Source organism: Ptychodera flava, chromosome 11, assembly GCF_041260155.1.
Source record: "Ptychodera flava strain L36383 chromosome 11, AS_Pfla_20210202, whole genome shotgun sequence".
NCBI classification, from domain to species: Eukaryota; Metazoa; Hemichordata; class Enteropneusta; family Ptychoderidae; genus Ptychodera; species Ptychodera flava.
The window spans coordinates 14,669,122-14,693,730 of record NC_091938.1 but is presented as its reverse complement, the minus strand read 5'-3'; the positions used below and the strand labels follow the sequence as shown (position 1 = coordinate 14,693,730).

The window sequence follows — 24,609 nt, the reverse complement described above, 5'->3', positions numbered from 1 at the left end:
ATACGAACATATTTTTTAATAATTGTGGCAATTTAGAAGTTCATCATCGTTGATCTGCCTTTCCTCTCTGCAGCACTTGACGGGTCGGGTCTATAGAGATGTTTTCATTAAAGCAACCACAATAATGGTAAATAATAACAAATCTCGATTCAACTAAGGTTAATATTAAGCTGGTCCGATAGAGAGGTTTCCCACAAAATAGGAAACCAACGTCGACACGTGTATGTCAAAATACAGTTTGCAGTCCGGTAAAGGCTGACGTTATTTTTCAAAGCGTGAACATCTTAGCAAATATGTTTTACGTTGTTTTTTTAACTCCCCTTGCCTCAGTGTACACCTTGAATAAAATGTCATAAAGGGCGGTTACGGACAGCGATGATGGAAACGGGAGGAATGTAAGAGTTTTTGTACTGTGACAAAGGATTATAGCTTACTACGGATGTAGTAAAACTCCGCATATAACGCCGAATCGCTTTGAAATAAGTTTGTTCCGGAGATGACCTGACGTGACCGAGGTGCCTGTGATCTTGTACTCTTGTAATTTTAGAGGAAATTTGTTTTTAAAACAACGTCATATATGCCAAGGAAAATCAAAGTTCAGGATTGTAAAGATTTCCGGTATTTGATTTTAAAACAAACATATAAAAAGTTAAAATTCGAGAATGGCGCCGGCCTAATATAGGTTGGAAGGAGACGAACTCCCCTGACAGGTAGAAGTGGGCGTTGTCCATAGGGACTGATATGCGATGGGTTGGGCATTGCGTCAATACTCTTTTACGGACATCTGCGTAACTTTGTTTTGTTTGTCTTTTAAGTGTGGTCGATGTTTAAAAAATACATGAAGGTTACCCCGCCACTAAATATCTTGATATATTTAAAGCTCTGAAGGCACACAAGTACGTGACAGATCAAGAACTTTTCGGACGCCTATCCTCCTCTAACAAGAAAACACAAGACAATCTCTTGCTACAACTTTGACTAATCAATTGGGATGACTGTAAGCAATGCCTAGATCATAGCAACAATTCTAGTTTTACTGGTATTTATATATCAAAGGCTTGCAACATCATCGATTCAGTAAACAAAACAGGTAATAAAGGGCTCGGCCCACTGAAAGCGAACTCAAAAGAGTATGTAAAACACAGCTTCGCCGTTGGTGGCGCACCAACAATTACAGTCAGTCAACACAAAGTACTGGACCTGCTGGACTAATAGAGTCAACGCCGAAATTTAAATATAGCAAGATAGGCTGATTCGAGATTGAATGTTATATCTTCACCAATTTGATAAAATACTTGCAGTTTTCCTGTTCAAAGGCAATTTTGCCTGTGTCTTATTTTGAAAAAGTTATTGAATTTCACAAGTGTAAAACTACTTGTACTTATGGGATTATTAAATCTTGGGATTGTAAATGCAAATAAAATCTCACAGGCAACGTCAAAATATAAGCATTGACAGTTTGTTGACCCTACAAACAACTCAGTGCAGTATGGTAGCTAAGATTTTTGTATTTCTCTCCTCCGCTGAAATCAACCAATAAAAAGTATAGTCTATATTTCATATTCGCTCACAGTAGCCATGAGCATTTTCAGAATTTTTATACAATGTGGTAGAAATTTATTGGTTAAATATCACAATGCTTGATAATGTGATTCTTGGACAACCAATGACAAAAAATTTATGTTTCCACTTATGCAAACTTTTATAAATATACAGGATTTTTTCCCTGGAAGTTTAACATTGAACATGTAGCAGATAACATATATTTGAAGTGGTCAAAATAAAAATTAAAACTTGGTGTGTTAGTGTTCAAGTTCTGTGATTATTTTGCCCATGTGATACTGAGACTGTAATATTTAATAGTAACATGTAATAAGTGCTGATATTGGCTTTTTTTGGAACCAACAAAGTTTGAAGAAACTAAACTTTATAAATTTGACAAATATTTTTATTTACATGATGAAAGCATTTCTGAACATGATATTTCATTGCATAAAACTCATCTATGCCATACTTTGGTATGGGAACAGTTCATTGGTAAGTCAGCATTTGTACTTGTCTGGGACCTCTCCAGCATTTAGGTACCCCAAAAACTAGAAAGCTAGTAGTTTAGGGGTACCAAAACACTCTTGAGATCCTAGATGACATGTGTGTATATATTTATTTCCTGCATAGTTTGAATATGCTACCAAAGCTACCTTCACTTTTTTGAGGATTTAGTAAGCTTGTTTAGTAAAAAAAATGTTTTGGGAAGTTAAAGCATGTGTAAGAAGTACTGGGACACCAAAATTTGACATACCACTTCCTATTAAAACAGTGTCTTGCAATGTTATTGATTTCGAAGTTGAGCAAAGCTACAAGGAAAACATAGGGCTTGAGTTCTCTCTCCAAGTTGAGACAATTCAATAATACTACATTGTCAAATTTGTTGGTGAATCAGTAAAATAAGAAAGAACCGTAAAGTTTGATCGAATAGTTCAGTTTTGTTTTCTATTGTTTCCTTGGGACAATAGAATAGTCAGAGATATCTCAACATTTTTATGGTCTTCTTTTTCTTGCAATGGCTGTAAAATCAAATGCTAGCATGTCTAGAAATTACTGCAACAAAGTCCACTGTACATTTCTCTTGAAATGTTGCAAAATTGACTAATTTACGGCACTTCATTTGTATGAATGGGACAAGAGAGATGTAGCTATATGCACTGCTTCTGCCACGTAATGTAACAATTTAAGAGACAGGAACACATGCCTTCTTTATATTCATTACTACATCATTAAAGTTCTTGAAGTAAACACTTGCTTTGATATGCTTTCTCCTTGCAGCATTTGATATCTCAATATCAGTAAAAATTTAAAACAAAAAATTGCATTCATTCTGCTACATTGCCATAATTTAAGTCACTGTACAAAATTTTTAGACCTGTTTGTGCTAGAGTCGGTAACAGCAAAGAAATATGGCAAGGCCCTAATGTTTGAGATTTAAATGATGTCATGGGGACAATACAGAATTTTCTGTACAGTCACAGTATCATTTGCAAAACAACTGTCCACTTTCATGCCAATCTGGTGGGCAATTCTTATTCTGTAGTTGTAAAACCTGTCTAAACTGAACCCGTTCAGGGACTGAGAAAATTGTTAAGTTTGGAGAGGTGTTTGGTTTATAGAGGTCCTTTTAACATAGAGTTTTATTGGAATGGGAGAGGGAAAAGGGTTCAGTTCAAAGAGGTTTCCAGTTTAGACAGGGTTCAGTGTATACAGATTTCACTGTAGCTTTTAATACAGTCTAGTCACGGAGTAAGGAGTTTGAAAGTTTTCAGTCACACAATGCTGCTTCTTCTTTTCTGTATGATGTTATTCTGTAGTCCAACATGGATATTGGAAATTCAGAGACAAAAAGTGAATTTCTGAGTCCCTAACACAGCCTACTAATACATAACTGTATTATGGTGGTCCCAGTGTTGGGTATGAGTAGCCCTGAATCCCAATTCAGCGTCTGGTAAATTCGGAACTGGGAGATCAATTCCTGTGAACTGCGGTAAATCCTTGTACGTGTTCAGATCTCGGACACGTCCATCAACTGAAACAGAAACAGGAGAGATGAGTTTCATAAGATGTTCACTAGTGATAGCAGTCTTCCATGTCTAAAATAACTAATGTAATATATATATACGATATCATTGAAATTATTTCCACATCAGTTTCTTTAAGATTTCTTCATCTTCAATATCATTTCCTTGTTCTTTTCAAGATTCTCAGTAACAAAGTGCCCTGGAGAAATATGTGGTTCAGTAATGTACAAGAAACTCTAAACTGCACTAAAAAGGGTATATGTGCTGTTCAGTTGAAATACTTGACTAATGTTAAGAATATCAATATTGTTTATCTTACCAAATGGTGGTTCTGTTCTCATTTCGGCCCTGGGAGGCCAGGGCTCATCTTCCGGCCATGTGTTGGAGTGAGGCTGCTGACCCACTGCTGACCTTTCATAAGCCTCTGTAGATTCAACTGCTGAGTTTTCCAACGTTTGCCTGACTGCAGGATCTAATGCTGCTCCGTCAAATGTGACACTTTTCTGTGAAGACCCAGGTGTTTTCAGTGCATTAACACTGCCCTCAGTGGCAGCTGTCCCCCATTTACTTCTGGCGAGAGCTTCTCTGTGGTGCTGCTTCCTTGCCTCCTCAAGGTTTGCATTTCTGATGACAGTATTTTGATAATGGGAGTCCAGTTCCTGTCAGATATTAAAGTTTATTTGATAAATAATGTGTCCAATTAACACTTAATGTATGGGAACAGAGATGATAAAATTTGAAGTGAAGCAAACATGACAATTTTGATTTTGTGAAACGTATAGTGTCTCAGTATAAGCGTACAAATAGGGAAGAGGGTATTTACAACTGTCTTTTAATAACCTAAGTTACCGTAGAAACATCAAAGGATCATTTTTCTATTGGCCTTATGCGACCATAATGTCAATACTAGAAGGATCATAAATGTGATTGTGTGATATTTGAATGTGTCTCTTTTAGAAATGTTCCGACATAATGTTCACTTTCAATCCATTTCAAAGAAATGAAGTTTCATTTTAAGTAATGGTAGCATCATTGTAATAAAGAAAACGGACATGTCACCCAAGGCAATATAGTAAAGATGTTTGCAAATTGTACTATGAATGGATGGAGCCAGAATATTTGAAGAATCTCTATTTTCGTCAAAATATGCTCAATTCAAGCTGGTGGGGGCAATTATAATCTTTAGCCTCACCTGTCTGACTTCCTTTAGTTGTTCTAGGTGTTCGCTACAGTGCCGACTGTGATAACTTTCACCATACATATTCACGTTTCTTGCACTGCAGGCACGACGTATTTCACGTACAATCGCTGAAATTTTGTTGACTCTGGCTGTCAAAACTGTAAAATAATTAACGAAAACATTCAATAAGCAGCAATGAAAATCAGGTATAAAAGATGAAACAGTGATTTAAAATGATTTCAAGGTTAACATGGAAAGGTTTAAGAGATATCGTATAGTCTATCGCTTATCTATGAATTTTGTGATAATATATACTTTCACAAGCGTTAAATATTCGTTAATTTTTTTATTTGTTTTGCTATAAACTGTATATAATAAACACTTTGAATGCCAGTCTAACATATCAAAACACACTCACTACAGATAATACCTGGGCCGACGGAATAAAATATGAATTAAGTTTATGCTATCGAAATAATATTTAGAACGTTATATGTAACAAATGGGAAGACCGGCCTTTTGTATAAGCATTTCGCTGAGAAAAAAATCGACATTGCTTGTTATGTATTTCGGTCAGGAAATCATAAATGGCGTTGCCTTCCCTACAGATCCCATCTCCCGCGCGCCCCACCACCACCATTCAAAATGTCAGCTACTCGCGGTTACTCCCGTCTATCGGTGACAGGATTAACAAACGTCTTGACAAGTTTCCACTCAACTCACATCGAACTAGTGGTCCATCGACGTAATATTCTAAATTTTCGTCAACTTCAGGTCTGAGAACCTCAATCATTCTGGCGACTTGCTTGAGTTCGACGTCCAGAGGGTCATCCATAATGATTCCATGGCGATATATCGTGTCTATGCCCATTAGCACGCTTGTACAGCTGTCTCTGTACTGCGTCCGTGTCAAAGGGGTAGCTGGATTTTCCGAAGACATCGTCCTTTTTTCGTAAATCCGCAAAACTCTCACAGATCTATGGCTTCACCTCTCGTCGCCCCGGCCCTGACTCGGTGCTAGGCAATCGCTATAAACATGGTGTTATTTGCATAAATTATACGATGACCTCAAATTTGCAACATAATAGTTAGTTGACCTGTTTCCGTATCACGTGACCTGAGCTGGGACGAAGATTGTTTACAAGGCGTTGTTACGTGGAAACGAGACAGGCGTACTCGACTGCTGCGATTTAAATTACGCTTGTCGGAGAGGCTGAAGCATCGCAGAAAATCAAATTTCGACGGAGTCTCGTTTTATTTAGTTGCCAGCTTAAGGGAAGAAATGTCTGCTCCACCGGCGATACCAGCAATACGTCCTCCAGTCGACAAGCCTGTTCGCCTTGTCGGGCTCAGCCACAGTAACATCAGCTACAGCCTTGTCGACCATGCGTCCACAGCAGACAACATACACCACGTATTTCACATTCTGATGCAAAACATAGCAGCCTGTGTCGAAGATCTAGAATACTACAGAACAAATGAACTTCTTAACGAATTTAAAGGGCTTGGTGTCGATATCAAGGAGTTAGCGAGGGACAGGGCTTACGAGGAAACCACAGACAACTACCATGGACATTTTTGGAAGGCCGACCACGAAGCTGAAAACAAAGGTATTGGAATTCATTTCAAGCCATTTTGTGCTGCCGTGCCTAATGGAGTTAGTTAGTCTGGCAAACAAACTGTGACAATATTTACTGTCTTCAATAGATACTCTTGATTGGTGTAAACAGATGCACGATGGAAACCTCTTCAAAATGCAATTTGCTAGTGTTTGCATTGGGCTACCTTACGGCAGTAACCATTTTATTTTGAATTTGATTGAAATACACTGAAAAGGCAATACAAAGTATCACCGTTGTTTTTGAGTTTGGTCATAGCTCTTGACATTCCCCTTTGCCCGTTTCCATCTTCCCCTCTTCATAACCATCACCACCATCATTATCATCATCAACAACAACAACAACAACAACAACAAAGACAACAACATAATCATCACCACTGTCTTCTTCTTCATCCTCTTCTCCTTCTTCTCCTTCTTTATCATCATAACAACAAAAGTATAGCATCATGCTTATCATAATCATAAAAGAATTATTACAATGTAAATGGATGACAACACTGATAAATTTGTGATATTGACAGCCCTCAAAAATTCCAGATTTATCAGATATCCAGTCATCCCACATTAAGATACAGGGATGTCACATCTTAGCCATCCTTATTGTCCTGAGGTAAACTATTCACAGTGCCATCTTCCACACTCTTCTCAGTCATCGGTAGAAACCAAATATATATTGCTATGTGTTACCTGGGCACATGATACAACTCTATTATCTCTGTTATATTATTACAATATTCATTGCTAAAATTGTGTAACTCTCCTATTGATCTATCCTACCAGAATGATAATACCGTATATGAATTTTGTCTTTTTTTCTATGTTTCTTTCAGTTCTTATTGCCAGACTGTCAGAGATTGCCCACTACCTCGTAGATTATAAAAATGAATGCTGCGTTGAAGCCAGAGGGGAGAGAGCTCTGGATGAGGAATTCCTGGAGATGCTCTGTCTAAAACATATAGAACATATTAAAAATTACAGAAGAGTACGTATAAGTCTTTTATTTATTCTGTTTGCTTGAAACTACAGTGCGATATCAATTTTTGATTTACCACATGAGTTATACATTAGTTTACAAGCCTTTTAACATGTGTGCTCACATGTTATCACCGACCTAAATTTCTTGGAATACATGCTGAAAGGACAAAAGATATCTATGACACAATGTAAGGTTAATATTAAGATGCATTGACAGGAAAGTGTGTGTACTCAAATGGTAGTAGATGCCCTTACCAATTTTAGAATTTGATGTTTTTGTTATTTTTTCAAGATGTAATATGAAAATTTATAATGGTGGCTGCCAACCGCTAATTATAAAATGTGGATAAAATGTGGATTGTTTGCATTTTCCTTGAGATAAATATTAGCAAAAACTGCCTTTTCGTCAATAGCATAATGAGATTTTACATCAAAAAGCCAGAACACTGACATATAAGTATACTCTCATATAAACCAGCCAATGTATATGGAATTTTTGAAAAAGTAATTCTGTTACTGTTCACTTGACACTACTTGTTTTACCCAAAATGCATCCATGCTCAAGCTAAAACAAACATATAACCTGACATCAATCTTATCCATTCAAATCATTCATACCTTTCCATACAGGAACTAGCTCCGTTAGTGTTAGAAGCCACAAAACGAAATGATCGTGTGACCAACTTAACCGGCCCGCTGGTCTTTGGGAAAGAGTGGGGCCATGGTCCAGGTCCATTGGATGATCCAAACTATAGGCGGCCATTACCAAATGAATGCACTATCACCAGAAGAGAAACCATCGGACCCCGAACAGATCCTCCAACAGTTGATGGCCACAGATCAGGAGTGTACACCGTACCAAGCACGTATCACATTCCGGATTATAGTGGAAAGCCAGGTGCCATCAATTCAGGTAATGTTAATTTCTTTCAAACAATTATAAATTTTAATGAACATTATGTGGTTTATAAATTTCTGAAAGAACTATGAGTTGCTACTAACAATTCACATCCATACACAATACTCAGATTCTCTCACATCTCCTCGATGGCTACAACTCAGACCTTGCAAGCGCCCTCAACAGTTGAGCCGAGCTGTGCTTGACTGAGCAAGCCACTGAAGCCAAAGTTTCACTACATGTAATAGCCTCGCTGTTTCAGTGAGCCTTGCTGACTTGTTAACGTATGGTAGAAACTAATAGCTGTGTAGCAAATGAGTGGCAGTGAGAGTCTCTAACGTAAGAGCGTGGCCGTATCCATCAGAAATGAACATGAAGCATGGCAGGCCATTATTCCATCAGAGAATAATAATTCAAAACATAATACAGAAAGGAAATCTAATATAAAACTTGTGTCATTATCTGTTTTGTCAATTAGTCAGTCAAAAAATTTGAATGGATAAATGATGATGAAAAACGTAATATTAATTTTGCAAATGTAAATACGGTACCAATTATAGAGGGCGCTATATAGGTCCCCTTCAAGAAGCAAGTCTCACACTAAATGAAGGATACACCTTGAACTGTTCTTATCGTTACATTTCAGTGGTTTCCCATTTTTTCACACTTTCTGTTGTCAGATCATTTCTTTGTATTTCTCCAGTTACTTTACTAATTTTAAGTTATGTGAACTGACGTATCATGCTAATGGTGGATATATCTCCTATCGATGGTCTAATTTCTTGAACAAATATTATACGTCAATTTCTAAAATATATAAGAAAATATTAGGTATGAGAAAATAGTAGGTAATTAATTTTAGTGATATCTGTTATGACAAGAAATAATAATTCTGAAGACTTGCGGACACATATGGTATGATTGAGTAGAATTTTCATACTAATTAAATCAGAATTGTTCTGTAACAGAACTTCAAGTTTCACTCATGCACATAAGTTTTATATTGTGTAGTTCAGTTAATTTTTCAACATGAGAACTTACATTTTGTCCTATTTTCTCTGTCACAGGCACGACGGGTGTATTGACATTTGATGGTAAATATGGCGGCCGACATCTTCATGAACGAGACATGAATGATCGTAGGAAACCGCTGCGGGAAGAAGTCAACCATGTCTCAAGTCGCTATAAGCACAATCATGGACTCTGTGAATAAGAACAAGTGATTTAGTCTGGAATATAACAGATTTTAGATGTTTTTTTTTATATTCATTTACTCTGTTATCGCAGAAAACAGCAGCCTATGAAACAGCCAAGAGCTGGTTTTGGATAAAATAAAATTAGATAAACTCCACATGTGATCTTGAAATACAATACGTATAATGTAAATGTGACTGAGCGGCAAATTATAAAGAAATTTTGTGACGATGCATAAATTTCTACTTTTGGCTTTATTTTTATATATTTTATCAAAATGTGTCACGTTTGCTTGATGCAGGAATATTTCTTCGTTGACTCTTTTTGTGTCGTTCATCTCACAAAGTGAGAAAACTTTTGGTAGCTATGGCACAAGGAAAAGAAACATAAACCAAGAGATATTTTTCTTATGTTTTGTATGCATCAGTCTGACTGCACTTACGCAGGCAGAGTGGAGTTTTGAAAAACAAATATGTCACAGCCTCAGCTGACATTCAGAATAAACTCAATTGTTTGTGCTTGGGTGTGAAATATTTCAGAAATGTTGAGTGTATTTGCAAATGAGAACATTGACACCATTACTAGAAGTTTGCTGTAGATATGGTGTCCTCCATACATGTACAGACAGTATTTGCATTTTAACTTTTGTCTTCTTGAGTTCTATTCTCACCTGAACAGATCATGAAAACTTGAAATAAATTCATTGGAAATTGATGGTGATACACTGTGCTTCTGTTGTTTGTTCTTTTCTGACACATATGTAGTCAAAGGAGATACTGGAGTTGACACTCGTTTTAACTCTTTCACCCCCATTTCCATGTGTAGAGGTCCAACTTGGCTGTACAAAACAACTGGACTGAGCCAAACCATTGTGGTAAAAGGGTTAAACAGTGGTAAATGATCTACAACCATTGTGTCATTCACCAGTGAATTTCATCCTGAATATTGTTCTTCAAATGATGAGGAATAAAGAAGGAATATTTGTGATCTCAGTCCCAATAACAAAGTGAAGTCATGGTCCAAAGTTCCTCCATTCAGCAAGGTGTGAATGGTATTATGATGCCCTAACAGTATGGGCGTTCACCTTACAACTCTCATTGACCTTTGACCACATATGAGTACGGGTGTCAATCACCTTCAAACTTCACTTCTTTGGTACACTTCCCATTTTCACAAGTTGCAGGTTTTCAAATTTCATAATTCATCTAAAATATTCCATTTTTTTCTCCATTGAGTGACTCTGTACAGAGAATCTTTCAATATATTTTATAATGAGACTATCTGTGAGATTAAATTGTAGAAGAAAGAAGACAGCTAATTGTGTTAGGAAAAATCAAACATATTTGTTTTAAAGGGTAGCCTCATTGGTATTTATTTTCGAAAATTGTTCTATCAATTGTATTTTTATTTTTGGGAAAATTATCTAAAAATCATGTTACTTGAATGGTTTTCTCACTTGATCATTGACATCTGATGCTGTTGTGACACCTTATGCTTTTTGATACACAGCTATGTTCTGCAACTTTTTGTGACTACAGCGACAGAGTAAAACAAGGAATCAGATCCGACTTTTGAGAGGCACTTCAATAAAAACCGGACATTTCTGAAGAAGCGATTTTCCTTATAGAGACACAAATTTGATGATGAATTCCAAATACAGAGCATTTGTACAAACTTTTGTAGACACGAAGGCTATGTATTCCACACAGGTAGAGGCTCTTACTAACTTATCTTACAATATTTCTAAAGGATGGATAGTTTGCTCTGCTTTCACTAGCCAGGTGGTTAGTTTTGTTCCATTGCTCATTAGAAAGATGGTCACGAAAAAAAGATTTATCCGAAAATTACGGCTGTATTCTTATCAAAACCTGATAGTAGTGCACATACAACAGTTCTTTTCTGTATTGAACGTAGTCCAAGTTTAAAATATTTAAAAGTTTGCCGTTAATTACAGTGTCATCTTCAAATTCAAATGTCTTTCTCAGCAAACATTTTAATTAAAAACTAGAAACTCTCAAACTTTCAAACGAAAAACTCTCAAAGTTTCAAATTTCCATCTGTGTACAGGACATGAGTAGCACTTCACTTGACTCTGTTCATATTCAATCACTAATTCTGTTTTTCTCTGTGCCTTTTTGTGGGGAAAAGACCGTAGGTAGTCCTTACCTGCCGAATTCGAACGCTCGATCTTACATTTTTGTCATGAATTATGCCAAAAGTAGATCGGTTGAGACGCTATACATATGCGTCTTATTTTATATCAAGATACGTCGAATTGAAGTTTGGTTGACCTGTGTGCCTTGTAGGTATAATGTTGATAAGGCCTAATAGCTCAGGCGGTTTCAGATAAACCGTTGAATAAATAACATCAAAGAAGTTAGTGGCTTTGGCGACAATAAATAACCTGCTATCTGACACCAACTCCGCGCCAACCACCTGTTGCCATAGTGGCACGCCTTCGGAGGGCGCGCCATGACCTGCAAAAGTCAGGTTGTCCCATTCAAAGTAAAGAGCCGGTAAGTCCACTGCAAGCAACTGGCGTGTATACTTCCCCTAAACTTTGCGACACTTTTCCTGATAACACGTGCGATCGGGAGCCATTTGCACGGAAAGAGTCCCGTAAGGAATCGGAAGTTTTCGCCTTGTATATCTTAACAGGTAATTAATAGCTTCATTTGTAAAAATGCGTTTTAAATCTATAAACAGTACTGGTCATTGATGGACAGTATGTCATTACATAAAACAAGATGTACTTTGTGATGAAACTTCGATCAATGTCAGTTTTTCCTCATAATGTAGGTCATGTTGTACAAAGCGTACCCGATGTATGATTTGTCAAAATGGTGTGGATATAGGTTTTTAAATGTTAATTTCATGCAAACACCAGTTAAGGGGTTGTTGTCCGCCTTCCAACGACTCTTTTACATTCCCTCGTGCTCAGAGAGAACTAGTTTTTGCCGTTCTTATAGTTACAGCCAACTGCTCAGCATGGGGTGCTAAACTGGAGGGATAGGATAAATACGGTTTTGTGAAATTAAAAGTAAGTTCATCAGATCCTCACTTTTGAGAACGGTGACCCTAACTCCCCACTTGAACATCCTCAACCCCCCCCCCCCCCCCGTGCGGAATGACCTCTTTAGGAATTATTTAGGTCAAACCTTAGTCCCTCTGGAGAAACTATTAGTCAAGTTAAAGCCCATGCAAATTCGCTCAGTAAAGCTTAGCTTACCAAAAAGTACTATAACATTTTAATAATGATGTCAAGCAATGGAATGCTATGCTTAATATTCGCAAAAGCTCCAGGATTGGTATTTTTTAACAAAAGAAAAGCTCGTTTTGTTGATACATTAATTGATTTGTTGTTTCTAATGCCGTGATCGTCAAGGTCCGTTCACATTCTTTAGGCCACTAAGGTCATTTTGCTTGTGGTCAGTTTGACCGCACACACTAAAGGCCTGCTATTGGCCAAAAAATGTTATCGATGGAGAAGGTGATCCTGTTGCTTTCGTCTCCAAAGATATTAGAAAGGAAGGTTACGAGATCACAAAATGATTTTAATTTTACCAGAATAAATTTAATGTTGTAACTGGCAGATAAATTCTTACATACTATGAGGTGTTGAAGAAATAACAGGCGATACACAAATCTCTAAGCAACACTCAACTTTCATAAAATCAAAGGAATGCAATTAGAACGGATCGTAAAGAATATTTATTGGAAGGACTGGCGAGACAACTTTTGAAATCCAGTTTTAGTTTCTGGAGACTGGTTATAGAAGACGCGCTTACTATCTTTCGAACGAAATGACGAAGTTATCGTGTAGTCCGTAATTTCCTACATTTAAGACAACAGTACTAAGTTATCCCAACAGCGGTTACTTGCAACTTTAAGTTTCATGATTAAAAGCATGATAGTGTACATGGAAGGAAAATAAGGCGGATATGTAATTATTAATCACGATTTCGTTGATATGTAACAACTGTCACATTTTACGTGCGCCTCCGATCATCAATCTTCTCCCCATCCCATCCATACACAAAAGCACATCATATTCCTCGGCTGCATAACTACATATAGACATTGTAGTTGGATGTATATACAGCTATATAGAGCGTAAGAACCGAGGCGCAAGACATGCGCATGCGTCCGTGCATCCACGTCCCGAGCCTGCAGAAATGAAAGATAGTCAAAAGTTTTTAGGAAAACATGATCGGTATACGTAGGCCTGATTTTTTAATTCTGCGATCGCAACTTCACCTCACTCCACCCCCATCAGAAAATACCAATCTTGCTTAAGCCGCGAGACTGTGTTCAAACACTTTGCAGGGAGATAAGTCGAAATTGTCGGGATCGTTGCAACGGCCAAGTTGTCCCTGGCATCCCCCACCTGTACATCGGGTTGTTATTTGCAGAGATTTAAGGGGTTGTCGGGTTGATTTCACAGTTAATAATTACGCCAAATTTTCCTCTTTGATAACAGTTTAAATGAAGAGATATACAACTCTTAACAGCAATGAACGACCCTTGACATAGTAATGGCACATTTCAAGGTCGTATAGTTCCACTTCGGCCCCATGCAGTCCAATAGCGCTCGCCTCAAGTGTTGTTCGCTTTGCGACCACCTGTTGATTCTCAATGGCGTGTTTACAGTGTATACCGCGACGGTGGAGAAATTTTACGACATTCAAGGGCCATTGTAAAAGTTCAACGACGTTACAAGTTTCCATATCAAGGTGTGGTCAAGCATTGTTTGTTTCGGGCGATATTTAAAACCCTGCCTCATGATTGTATTGTCACGAGTTCTTGTTAAAACTATCTCCTTCCAAAGATGCTGCATTGAAAAACTTTTCTTGGCCTTTCCTAATGTAATTAAGACAGCTTCACTCGTACTATTTCTACAGATTAAACAGTATGGATGTCACTAAACCTTGCTATTCTAATATATTTGCAAATAATCGATTAATCCCTTGGTTTTCATATACCTTATATAACAGCAGGTATACTGCGTCTCAGGGGTAGACCAAATCCGACGATCACACTGATTGTTTGCCGAGTAATTTTGGCAGCCACATTTTTGTGAACAGGTAACACAACACCATTCTGAATGTTAAATGTCAAATAATTTGGTTACTGTGCTCCTCTAATGATAAAAAAAGCGTGTGCAACTAGCTTTTTTCCCATTAGCTATTAAAGAAAGTAGTCAAAGTCCCCTCAAGCAAAGCTTAGGCAAAAGTTTTACGACTTTCGTTTTTCAAAGTACAGATGATGACAAAGTTTTCAACGATTGTTTCCTCGCACAGAGAATCAACAATCTTATTATTTCACGTCACCATATATCAGGCTAATTGACCTGCTGACGTCCTAAACAATATAGTTTTATTTGTTTTCGACTGCGCGTGTGAGTTTTGGAATGCACTGTCTACTTGTTTGTGTCAAATGTTATAAAGTTGACGATGGTGTGAACATTTTTTGAATAGTTGAATGTACGTAGGCAACGCGCATGAACTGATCATGACGACACCTATATGTTAGGTATCCATTGTAATCACTCGCCTACCGAATTCGTTTCGAACAGGAAAAAGTAGGAGAAATACACTCTCCCGAAATTACAATGGGAAAAATTCTGATAAATCGAACACGGGCGAACTTTGTGTAAAGGTTTTACCGTGTTTCACAAATCTTTAGTGTGCCCGGCTGTGTGTGTTCTCCAACCTCTACCAAAAACAGAGGCAAACAAAAGACCCAATCATCATCATCAGCAGCAGCAGCAGCAACAACAAATTGTCGAAAATATTACACAAGAACTATAGGGGAGAATTTTGCTCCGAGATTTCATAAAACCCCTTTCGACTCTATTCTCCCTCTTTATTTTGTTGTTGAAGTTTCAACACTTGGAGGGGGTTTGCTATGATTGAATTTTGTTTTGACATATAAGACAGAGCATCGAATCGGTAATCAAGCTCCTCGTACCAGTTCTGTAAGTAGGTTGGTCTGTCTCTATTTGTTTGTAGTCCGCGATCGGTCTCAGGGACATCCTGTCCCAGGATCATGAGGTCAGAAATTACATACTATAAGTTCAGAGAATAAAATTTTTTCATCTTGTATTTATTTTTCTCATGTAAACACAAAACGTACCATGTTTTCACGGGGAGTTATTAACTTGTCCTTGTGACATGCGCGTAAATGGCAGAATATTGCAAGAGTGTCGGTCAAACAACTTACGAGAATTTCAAAAAATGCTATAGGGACGCAAACTATCCACTCGTGCATTTTTTCACTCATGGAAACCACAAACAATCACTGGTAAATCACGTTAATGTTCACCCAAGCAGAAAGTCTGTCGTCCCGATTCTTACGAAAACAATAAGCAGCCATAAGCCTAGGCGAGGAACAACGTAACTCAAACTGCGGTGTCGCAATGTAGCGCCGCTTTGGTCTGATGACAACACCCCGGTTGTATCAACGTGTCCTGGCCGCCGGGGGATATATTATCTTATTGACAATAGACTGCAATGCGTGTTCGCCCGTAAAATAGGTAAATAACAAACATAATTGGCGATGATGTATATGTGTTGACCAGATCGAACAGACACCTATTCACGTGTTTGGACACATCTTTCACAGACTTTACTCGGCAGTTCGTCCCTGCGGTTGAATTAATTTCGAGAACGTAAATTTACAGTTAGTTTTTGCCCAAACTATTCCTACAGATGACGCAAAGGTTCCCTCTCCAGTAATTCGGGTAAGAGATTCCTTTCGTCAATTATTTATATTTTATAACAGTAGCATAGCAGAATATCCGTATAAATACTAGGAATCCCTTGCTCGGTGGATGGAGGTACTGTGCCTATAGGTTAGCCTATAGGTTAGCCTATAGGTTACTAAAATACAGTGTAACCCCTGGTGCAATCAGAACTTAAGAAACATCGATCGATGACAGAAAACAGCTATTGGCCTGCATACCCGGTATGTTTAACGGACATGCAGCAGTTGTATGTGTATAGAGCGAGCAATGTTGTGATGACAACAGATCAACATATACTTGCCATTAACCACTGTCTTGATTTGGTGGAAAAGAAATTTTCGACGGTCACAAAGCCGATTTCGCTTGTTTTTATTTCATCGGACAATGGTATCCATAGCGACCAATCCGAAGTAAGGATTTACTTAGACCATGGAGGTAGTAGTGCTTAGACGCTGTAAGAGGCTCAACATTCCGAAATGCCGGTAATCTTTTTCAAATCAGAATTTTAACTTTAATCATCATCGCTCGAAATCTGTTCATTTTCAGACATGTCTAACCCATATAACATCATAGGCCTACACATGGGTAGTCTACATGTAAATTTTAGGTTACTGCAAAAAACGAGTCCAAATTTATTGCTTACATTTTTTTATGTAGACTATCAATAAGACTTGGTCACTAACGACAAGACTTGGACATTAGAACTCATTAAGTACCAGCAAATACAATTCCTTCTCGTGAGTTGTTGGCCCACGCTCGAATGTAAGCGGATTTTGTCCAGGGTCGGGAAAAGGCATTTCATAAAAGTCATAGACGGGTCTCCGAAAGCAGCAGTTACTGAGCAGCTTTATTTTGAACTCGCTGTTATCAGGGAATGGGTGAATATTTCATTTTGTGTGAAAAACTCATCTGTACGGTCAGACCAAAATGTCTGCGGACAGTGTTTGTAGGAGGTACTATTGTCATCCTCTTTCATGGCCGTGCGTAGAACCGAAAGCGGGAACTTCGAAGCCACGAACACATCACAGCACTGCGATTTGGCGATTCTGTTTGCGTTTTGTGTGAGTTTTTTTTTTGAAAAAGATAAATTTATTTCAACATAGTCACAAATAAAACCAATCTACATAACTGTGAATGCATTAAAATTACATTGCGTCTTGTCTGAAAAAACCCCAAATAATTAGCTGTTTAATTACAAAGATCATCATATGAATGCATTCAGGTGTGTGAGTGACCCAGGACGGTGAGTTGCGTGCGGATTGCGCCCTCTATAGTCTCCGAACAAAGAAAAAATGCGCATGTTTCGGAAGTGCCGCATTCATTACAAACAGCAGAGGAGCACGCCGACGTACGCGATTTCCGTAGATATTCTTATGTGGAGAATTATTGTTCATAGTTGGAGATGTGATTTCGACTTTAGTACAGCCAACAGCGCCATGGCTTTCCAAGAATACAGTCACCAACCTCAGGTATGGCTTATTTGAAAGTACGATAATGAACAAGGTATTTTGCGCGCGACTTCGACGCCTTCAGTTCACAAGGCAGGGGTTGAATGGATAAATGGGTAGCATTGACGACCTACAGCGTCTATGGCATTACACACCCATTCAATCGTTACAACATTATTGTTACACGGGGTTAACAGGCAAGTTTCGGTTTGTAAAATCGATGATTTTGCGACCTGCGAGTTGTACCAACCTTGGTCATCATGGAAAATGTATGCATATGTAGGCATAGTCTGACTCTGTGGAAAATCTAGAAAATGTTAATGTAGTGGTTGAGATTTGAACTCAAGCCCGTAAAGCTTTCTTACGCAATGTGTTTCGACTGTTCTTCTTTATTCGAGAAGCTCATGGCCGGTCATTTTCTTTATGCCAAGTTGCGGTTAGGAATTACAATAACGGGTAAATCGTAAAGTGAACAACATGACTTGTACTTCTACTTGCACGTCACAAGTTTTGGCCATGAGTTTGTTTGCCCGCTGCGGTAGCCTGTTTTTGCGGGAACGGGGAAGGTACAGGGTTGGTATAGGGTATGGATTATATCATGATCAGCACCGATGGAGAGCGTTGTAAAAACAACGTGTATGCCATGCTAAAGAGTTGTCCTTGGTAATCGACTGTATGTTAATGTTAAAAACTAGATTAGTTTAAAACTAGATTGCAGAGAGAACATACTTTAATTGGGAAATTTTGACTAGAGAATTTCTTGTCAATTATTTTTCCTTTGATGCATTGAATCAAAAGGGGAGAAAAGTAAAAAAATACCTTGGCCGCACTACTTTCTTATTGTGTTGCAGTAAGACATAGGTATCAACTCCTATAAAGCTCTAGTGAAATTTAATCGCAAACTTTGACAAGAGAGCGAAAGTGGCTGGACTGCTACCGTAAATAGAAACTTGATAATTGATGGGCGGTCTTGCCGTTCATCACCGTTGACGACAGTAGACGCGACATAGTTCAAAACGTGACCGAATCAACTCTTCTGATGTAATCTTTTCACAGGCAGGAAACGCGTGGGGAGTATGAGAATTTGTCATTTAGAGACTATCAAAGACATGAATTATTTAGTGTTACTTAGACGTCAAAATATGAACGACGAAATTGCATTTTTAATTAATGTTTGATTGATATATTGCAGTGTACACATAGACAGACCAGACCAGAAAGATCAAGCAAAACAGAAGTCACTGTTTGCTTTGGAGTTTACTTTAGATTATGTAATCCTGTTACCTCCACATGATACCAGTATGATACTGAGCGTTCAGTCACAGAAGCCATACAACTTACGGAGTGCAAATCTGACAAGCAAATTGACTGCAGATGTGCACTCATATGTGTTTGTCTATGTGTATGTATGTGTGTGTGAGAGAGAGAGAGAGAGAGAGAGAGAGAGAGAGAGAGAGAGAGAGAGAGAGAGAGAGAGAGAGAGTATTTCAGAGTCTGTGGCCTGTCATTCTCATGCTGAACACCTGCACCATAAACGTGTGTTGCTGAATGTGATTCAGGTTTCCTGTAGATGCTGTAAAGAACATGTCGCCAGGTTTCTATTTTTATGTCAGAGGCAAGGCGTATGGAATCCTGCCAAGTTGACTGGTCTGTAGCAGATAGACTGTATGGCTTAATCACAATTGCATGTCATACTCTGGCTTGATGCAGCCTGCCTGTCAGCCCCCAGGGCAGTACATACTAATCATGCTTTTTAGACTGTTAGATACTATCATTGTCAAGGTAATGAGTGGGCTTCACATCCTCATATTTATGTGTCCAACTTGGTTGTAATGCACCAGTAGAATTTAGCTGCACTCAGTTGTCTTAAACAGGACAGGAGAGCAGACCATTTGAGATATACCTAAGATACAGGTAAATATGGAAGAAGAGAGTAGCTAAGTAAAGTATTAAACTGTAAAAGGAATATTCATCGAAAACAGTTACAAAAGTTACTATAATTACTATATATGTCAGTCAGGCTTTGAAGAGGAAAAAAACATGATAAATGTGATTGCTTCTTTGTAGCGTGTAATTGATTGCCTGGCGCGACTTCCCTACTTTCTCAATTAAGCAGGGTATGTATATAACTATCAGTGAGAACACCTAGGGATGTGTTTACAACACTAATTGCAACTTTTTCCCTGCACGACACAAGTCATTGTCCAGCGTTTTAAAAGGTAGTATCATTTGTTCTCAAGCATGCCATGTTTTTTGTTACTCAAAGCTTTCACATTCCACATTGCCTAGGCCATGTTTTACCGATGCGAAAGTAGCAATTGGATACAGTTCCTAATACCCACTATGAGTGTATCTGTACCAGTATTTGATTCTCATAGCTTTCTGTTCCTTGCCGATTAAAAAGGACTACAAAATAATATAAAATTTCTTTGCAGGATTCAGGTATTATAACATAAGAAAGCAATTACAAGTGATTTTTTCTGATAAAACGTTGCAAAGAAAGACATGGCAATGAGTAATTGGTTCACAGCGATGAATACGGCAATAGTATCAGTTATTAATTATGGATATAATTCACTGGAGTAATGTAATTACGTACTTTGTTACAACTGTAAATGGATGTTTATCGTCCAGTGTACAGAAAAGGCCTCTATAAAATGCACTTTGCTGTTTAGACAGAGGACAATGGAAATTCCCACATGATTCATGATTATTCTTACTATGAATGCAAAATATTTCACAATGGTGAACTGTGAAAAATGTCATAACAAGGTAATTTTTGCAAGAATAACGTCAAGTAGTCGCTACGATTTGAGAAAATATTGATAGATAGCTCGATTGTGTAATTCAATAATATACACCGTATAGAACTCTGTGTCAAATCTGACAGAATAATGATCAGGCATATTTTAGTAAAAAAAGGAATGAAAAATTTTGGGAAAAGTAGCTCAAATCATGCTGAAAGGATCTAGACTGCAGTGATTTTATGATTTCTTATAGCTTAGATGCAATTAAAAAAACCCTGATATTTAAAGATTGTATTAATAACAATGAAACTAAGGAAGGAGCTCCTTTGCAATCCATTTTCATATGTTTTGTTCTATCCGTACCTAGATACATAGCAATGCTGTTTTGATCATTTGTCCATGGTTGCCATATAACATGACAACAGGTGGGTGCTAAAGCATCAATCAGTGACCTTTGAACTCTGAAGTATGTTAGTTTGCTCCAGGGCAGGGTCTCCCCTGCAGAGTGTTCAAACCATGGCTCACAAATAGAGGGGCATCGCTTGTTGTAGGGCAGTTACATCACTGTAAACAGGTCAAATGTTTTACTGGAGATAGGAATGAATCCCCTTAGGAAAAAATGAAAATTTAAAACTTTGGCTTATACTTTGCTCTAAGAATATTTAAATTAATGTCTTTCATGATACAGAATGAAAACCCCTGGAATCAGTGCGTAACTTATTTTGGATCAAAGAAGCAAATTACATCAAATTCACTAGTTACATATCTTATAAATGGGTGGTATTCTCTTTGTTAAATGTATGGGGGAAACCTTTATCACCCCTCTCAAGATCACATAATAACCATTTTCCAAAGTTCAAATAATTAAATTATGTTCGATAGTTGGTGAATATGGTTCCAAGTGGTACAATTGTTTTACAATTGCTAAAAGGAACAACCAAGTTGCAAAAATATCTGCTAATATGTGCCTCAAAACTGAAGGTTGTGACCTTTCCCTCATACTTCACATATAAGGTAGAATATTGTGCCTCAGGGACAGATATTCAGACTTAAGTATTCACAGTTCTTTTCTTCTCTACCACTTGTACGGACTCACATTTAAGGTCATGGACTAAGAAGGATTTTCACAGTCTTGTTTTTTTTCTGAAAAATGGAAAATTTTATTTTTCCAAATAGAATTAACACAGGGACGGCAGCCATTATAAATTTTGAAATATCAGTAAATGTCAGGTATTTTTTTCTCTAGTATAAAACTTTGCATGATGGCTCCTAACTTTATTCTTGATGTGATTTAGTAAGAGTATGGTTTAAAGTTTCATTGAGGAAAGCTGGAGCAAAAATTTAAGTCTTTCACTTTCACGGTGCATACTAACTTAAACTTTAAACCATTGTTTTTCGTAATCAAGAACAAAAATTAAGAATCATTTCTCAAAATTTTGGATCAAAGACACAAATTGTCTCAAATTTACCTATATTTGAAATACAAAAAGGCCACCATCATTAGACGTGTAACTGTAAGGAAAAAGTACATTTTTTATATTCACAAAAATGAGATTGTGAAAACTTCATCAACTCAATAAACTTCAAAAAGTCTACTAGTGCAGTAGACAGGACAAGTATTGTGAAAATTTGAGCATCTGTCTGAAAACTCTCCCAAGGCTCTTTCCAACCTTTTTGTTGACTGCAAAAGTAATTTGTAGAGGATGTAAAATGAATTAAATACAGAGGAAACCTGTACCTTGAAAGAAAATCACCTTTTCATATTAATTTGATAGGTTGACTTTTGAACAGTACAGAGCTGTTCATCAGAAGCAGGATATTCCGTAGAACATGTTTGAAAGTGTTTTATCAATACCTCCTTCATCTACGTATCAATTCTGGTGACATGTTTTGGAAACAATGAATGACGAACACTGATTTCCTGTTTCTAAATAATTTGTAACATTAGTGTTCGATGAACTTCTGTCATGGTGAGTTTACGTGACAGGTGCTTATTTATGTGACTGTTGTACCGTGACGTGACGTAGCGGTTGTATCTCTCCGATCAGTGACATTTCTCAAGAAATACCTCAGGTTGACGTTATTGGATCTTGACCTAATTGTTGGCATCCCTATTGTGCTTGGCTGAGGATGTTTAGCCTATAAAAATCAGTGCCTTTGGCTAGTAGATGCAAATCTTACTATTTGAATAAAGCTGCCATTCAGTTCTCGGTGTGATACAATTGCCTAGCTTATAGTCTTGATTCAAGAACATTCTTGTCCCAGCTGGTATTGTCATTGTATGTGTATCAGATGATGTCAAAGGCATTAATCTAAACCACCTGTAGAAGGCAATTCATGTACCTGTTCCAGTCAGAGATTTAATTTGCTGAAAGAGAAAATTTTGCCAGTCCTTTTGAAGTTGTTCTGTGGTGTTGTTTTCGAGATTTGAAACTAAGGTATGTTTCTTTAGTTTTTCCACACATGGTTCATGGGATTCATTCGTATTGGATGCGAAAGATATGCAGTGTTTACAAATATTATAATTCGTGGTGTGTTACTCGTAAGTAATATAATTGGATGATACAGGATAATTGGTTTGTGCAGGAATGTTTTCAGGGATCGATTTGGTTAATACAGGAATTTCTTCCATTTTTCAACTCTGAAATAGTCAAATATCCTATCAAATACCACTGGGAGAAAGTAACTCGGGCACTGTCAAAGCCTGGCTGTTGAGTACCCTCTGGGAGTTTGTGTGTCAGTATTAAGTATTCACAGATTTTCTACGGCATTCAGATGATAAGATATAATATAAACTCCCTTTTCCATTTATAAGTAATTTACACATTTTTTATGCAAAAGTTGCAATACCATCCGTAATGCAAGTTTTCAAGCAAATGTTTGATTGATGTATTTATTTGTCTTGGTGCAAATATCCATCAACTCCCTCCCCTACCCCCCCCCCCCCCCACAAAAAAAAAAAAAATAAATGGGAAAATAAATAAATAAAGTCGTAAAACAATTGTCATTTGGAGAGATATAAATTTCTAGATCATAATGGGATCTTTGGAATTGTGTCAGTATGTACCTTTCAAGCATACGTCAGTGGTCAGTGATAATATTTCATCGTTGTATGGGACAACGACGTCTATGTGCATATGAATATAATTCAATGTAATTATTTTAAGTGTTTCGTTTTAAACTTTATTTAACTGTATAGTAAATACGATATGGTTAAAATGTAACCCATATTATGATCTATGATCTGGTACTGTTTAGAAAATTATTGTAGTCAGACTTATTTCATATTTATTGAGGTAAAATGCACCTTGAGACAGATATTAGGACTTTAAATTTTTTACAATTGTAACAAATATTTTACTGTAAATTATCCTTGATAAAAATCAAACTACAGTAAAAATCTAGCTTCACCTGTCACTTTTTTTCACCTGTCAAATAGTTGAGCCACCTGCATTATGATAGTAAAAACCACAATGGAAATATGTCACACATTTGTGACTCTGAAATCCCTAGAAACCTGTAGCTGACCGTTTCTGTGCTTGGAAAGTAATAGAGAGATCTGTCAGAAGATTACAAGAGATTACATAACAATAAAATAACCCAGGGTGAATTCTATAAATCACAGAAAATTTATTCATGAATGCATTTGGGGACAAATAGAAAAAAGGAAATTGTAGGAAAAGTGCTTAGATACTTCATTTAAACATTAATTCCTGAATAATTTCCTTCAATATCTATTGTGTAATCACAGCAATTGAGATGGAATACTGTAGTGTTACCCACAAAGCAACTGATCGAGGGTGTGTTGTCAGCATTGGTCTTTGTATAATTAGAGTGCTTCTTTGTATGAAAAGACAGGAACTGACACAGCAAAAGAATTGACTAACGTTACAGGAGACTTTGACTCATTCTCTGCTGAACTCAACATGTTATACAACAGTTCCACTACCTGGCTGTGCTAATTCAAAGATTTTAACCTGTCTTCTTAAATATATTTGTTAACCAGAATATTTCCTTTTTTAGCTCATATTTTGGTTTGTATATAAATACCAAAAAGAGCTTATATGATGAGTCTGTGGCGTCTGTATGTCTGTATATTTGTGGATATGTATGTGGGGATGTATGTCCGTCACACACAAAGGCTCCCATACCGCCAGAGCTACCATCTCAGTATGTGGTGTACAGGTAGATGCAGGGGTTGAGATGTGAATTTGTTCAAATGAACGCATCAG

At 37.3% G+C, this 24,609-nt stretch overlaps 3 protein-coding genes across 5 annotated transcripts in view; 2 read left to right on the top strand and 1 right to left on the bottom strand.

The window, feature by feature from the left end:
* Nucleotides 1-1,926: 1,926 nt before the first annotated feature.
* On the bottom strand, nt 1,927-5,818 carry LOC139143591 (uncharacterized). Its single transcript, XM_070714043.1, has 4 exons — nt 5,473-5,818; nt 4,762-4,907; nt 3,889-4,228; nt 1,927-3,577 (listed from the first exon to the last, which is right to left on the bottom strand). Exons 1-4 carry the CDS (start codon nt 5,687-5,689, stop codon nt 3,426-3,428), a joined length of 855 nt encoding a protein of 284 aa, XP_070570144.1. The 5' UTR covers nt 5,690-5,818; the 3' UTR covers nt 1,927-3,425.
* A 14-nt stretch (nt 5,819-5,832) lies between these two features.
* On the top strand, nt 5,833-10,163 carry LOC139143590 (uncharacterized). The gene is made up of 4 exons (XM_070714042.1): nt 5,833-6,359; nt 7,201-7,352; nt 7,976-8,258; nt 9,311-10,163. The coding sequence occupies exons 1-4, from the start codon at nt 6,032-6,034 to the stop codon at nt 9,454-9,456; spliced, it is 909 nt and encodes a 302-aa protein (XP_070570143.1). The 5' UTR covers nt 5,833-6,031; the 3' UTR covers nt 9,457-10,163.
* A 1,802-nt stretch (nt 10,164-11,965) lies between these two features.
* The window catches only part of LOC139143589 (uncharacterized), a 45,450-nt gene continuing 32,806 nt past the window's right edge, over nt 11,966-24,609 (top strand). Inside the window, exon 1 of one of the 3 annotated variants that reach the window (XM_070714040.1) lies at nt 11,966-12,095. The gene's annotated coding sequence lies outside the window, so the exon portion shown is untranslated. Of the gene's footprint in view, nt 12,096-16,062; nt 16,180-17,501; nt 17,652-24,609 lie in introns of those variants that run through there. The other 2 variants (XM_070714041.1, XM_070714038.1) reach the window with 2 other exon arrangements.

Bases quoted from the DNA above. Each gene is read 5' to 3' on its own strand.
- LOC139143591 (XM_070714043.1), bottom strand. From the start codon at position 5,689: ATGTCTTCGGAAAATCCAGCTACCCCTTTGACACGGACGCAGTACAGA. The intron at 4,908-5,472 runs GTGAGTTGAGTG...ATTATTTTACAG, and splicing joins CGATGGACCACTAGTTCGAT to TTTTGACAGCCAGAGTCAAC. The intron at 3,578-3,888 runs GTAAGATAAACA...TTTCTGTTTCAG, and splicing joins GAGAACAGAACCACCATTTG to TTGATGGACGTGTCCGAGAT.
- LOC139143590 (XM_070714042.1), top strand. From the start codon at position 6,032: ATGTCTGCTCCACCGGCGATACCAGCAATACGTCCTCCAGTCGACAAG. The intron at 7,353-7,975 runs GTACGTATAAGT...CTTTCCATACAG, and splicing joins ATATTAAAAATTACAGAAGA to GAACTAGCTCCGTTAGTGTT. The intron at 8,259-9,310 runs GTAATGTTAATT...TCTCTGTCACAG, and splicing joins GCCAGGTGCCATCAATTCAG to GCACGACGGGTGTATTGACA.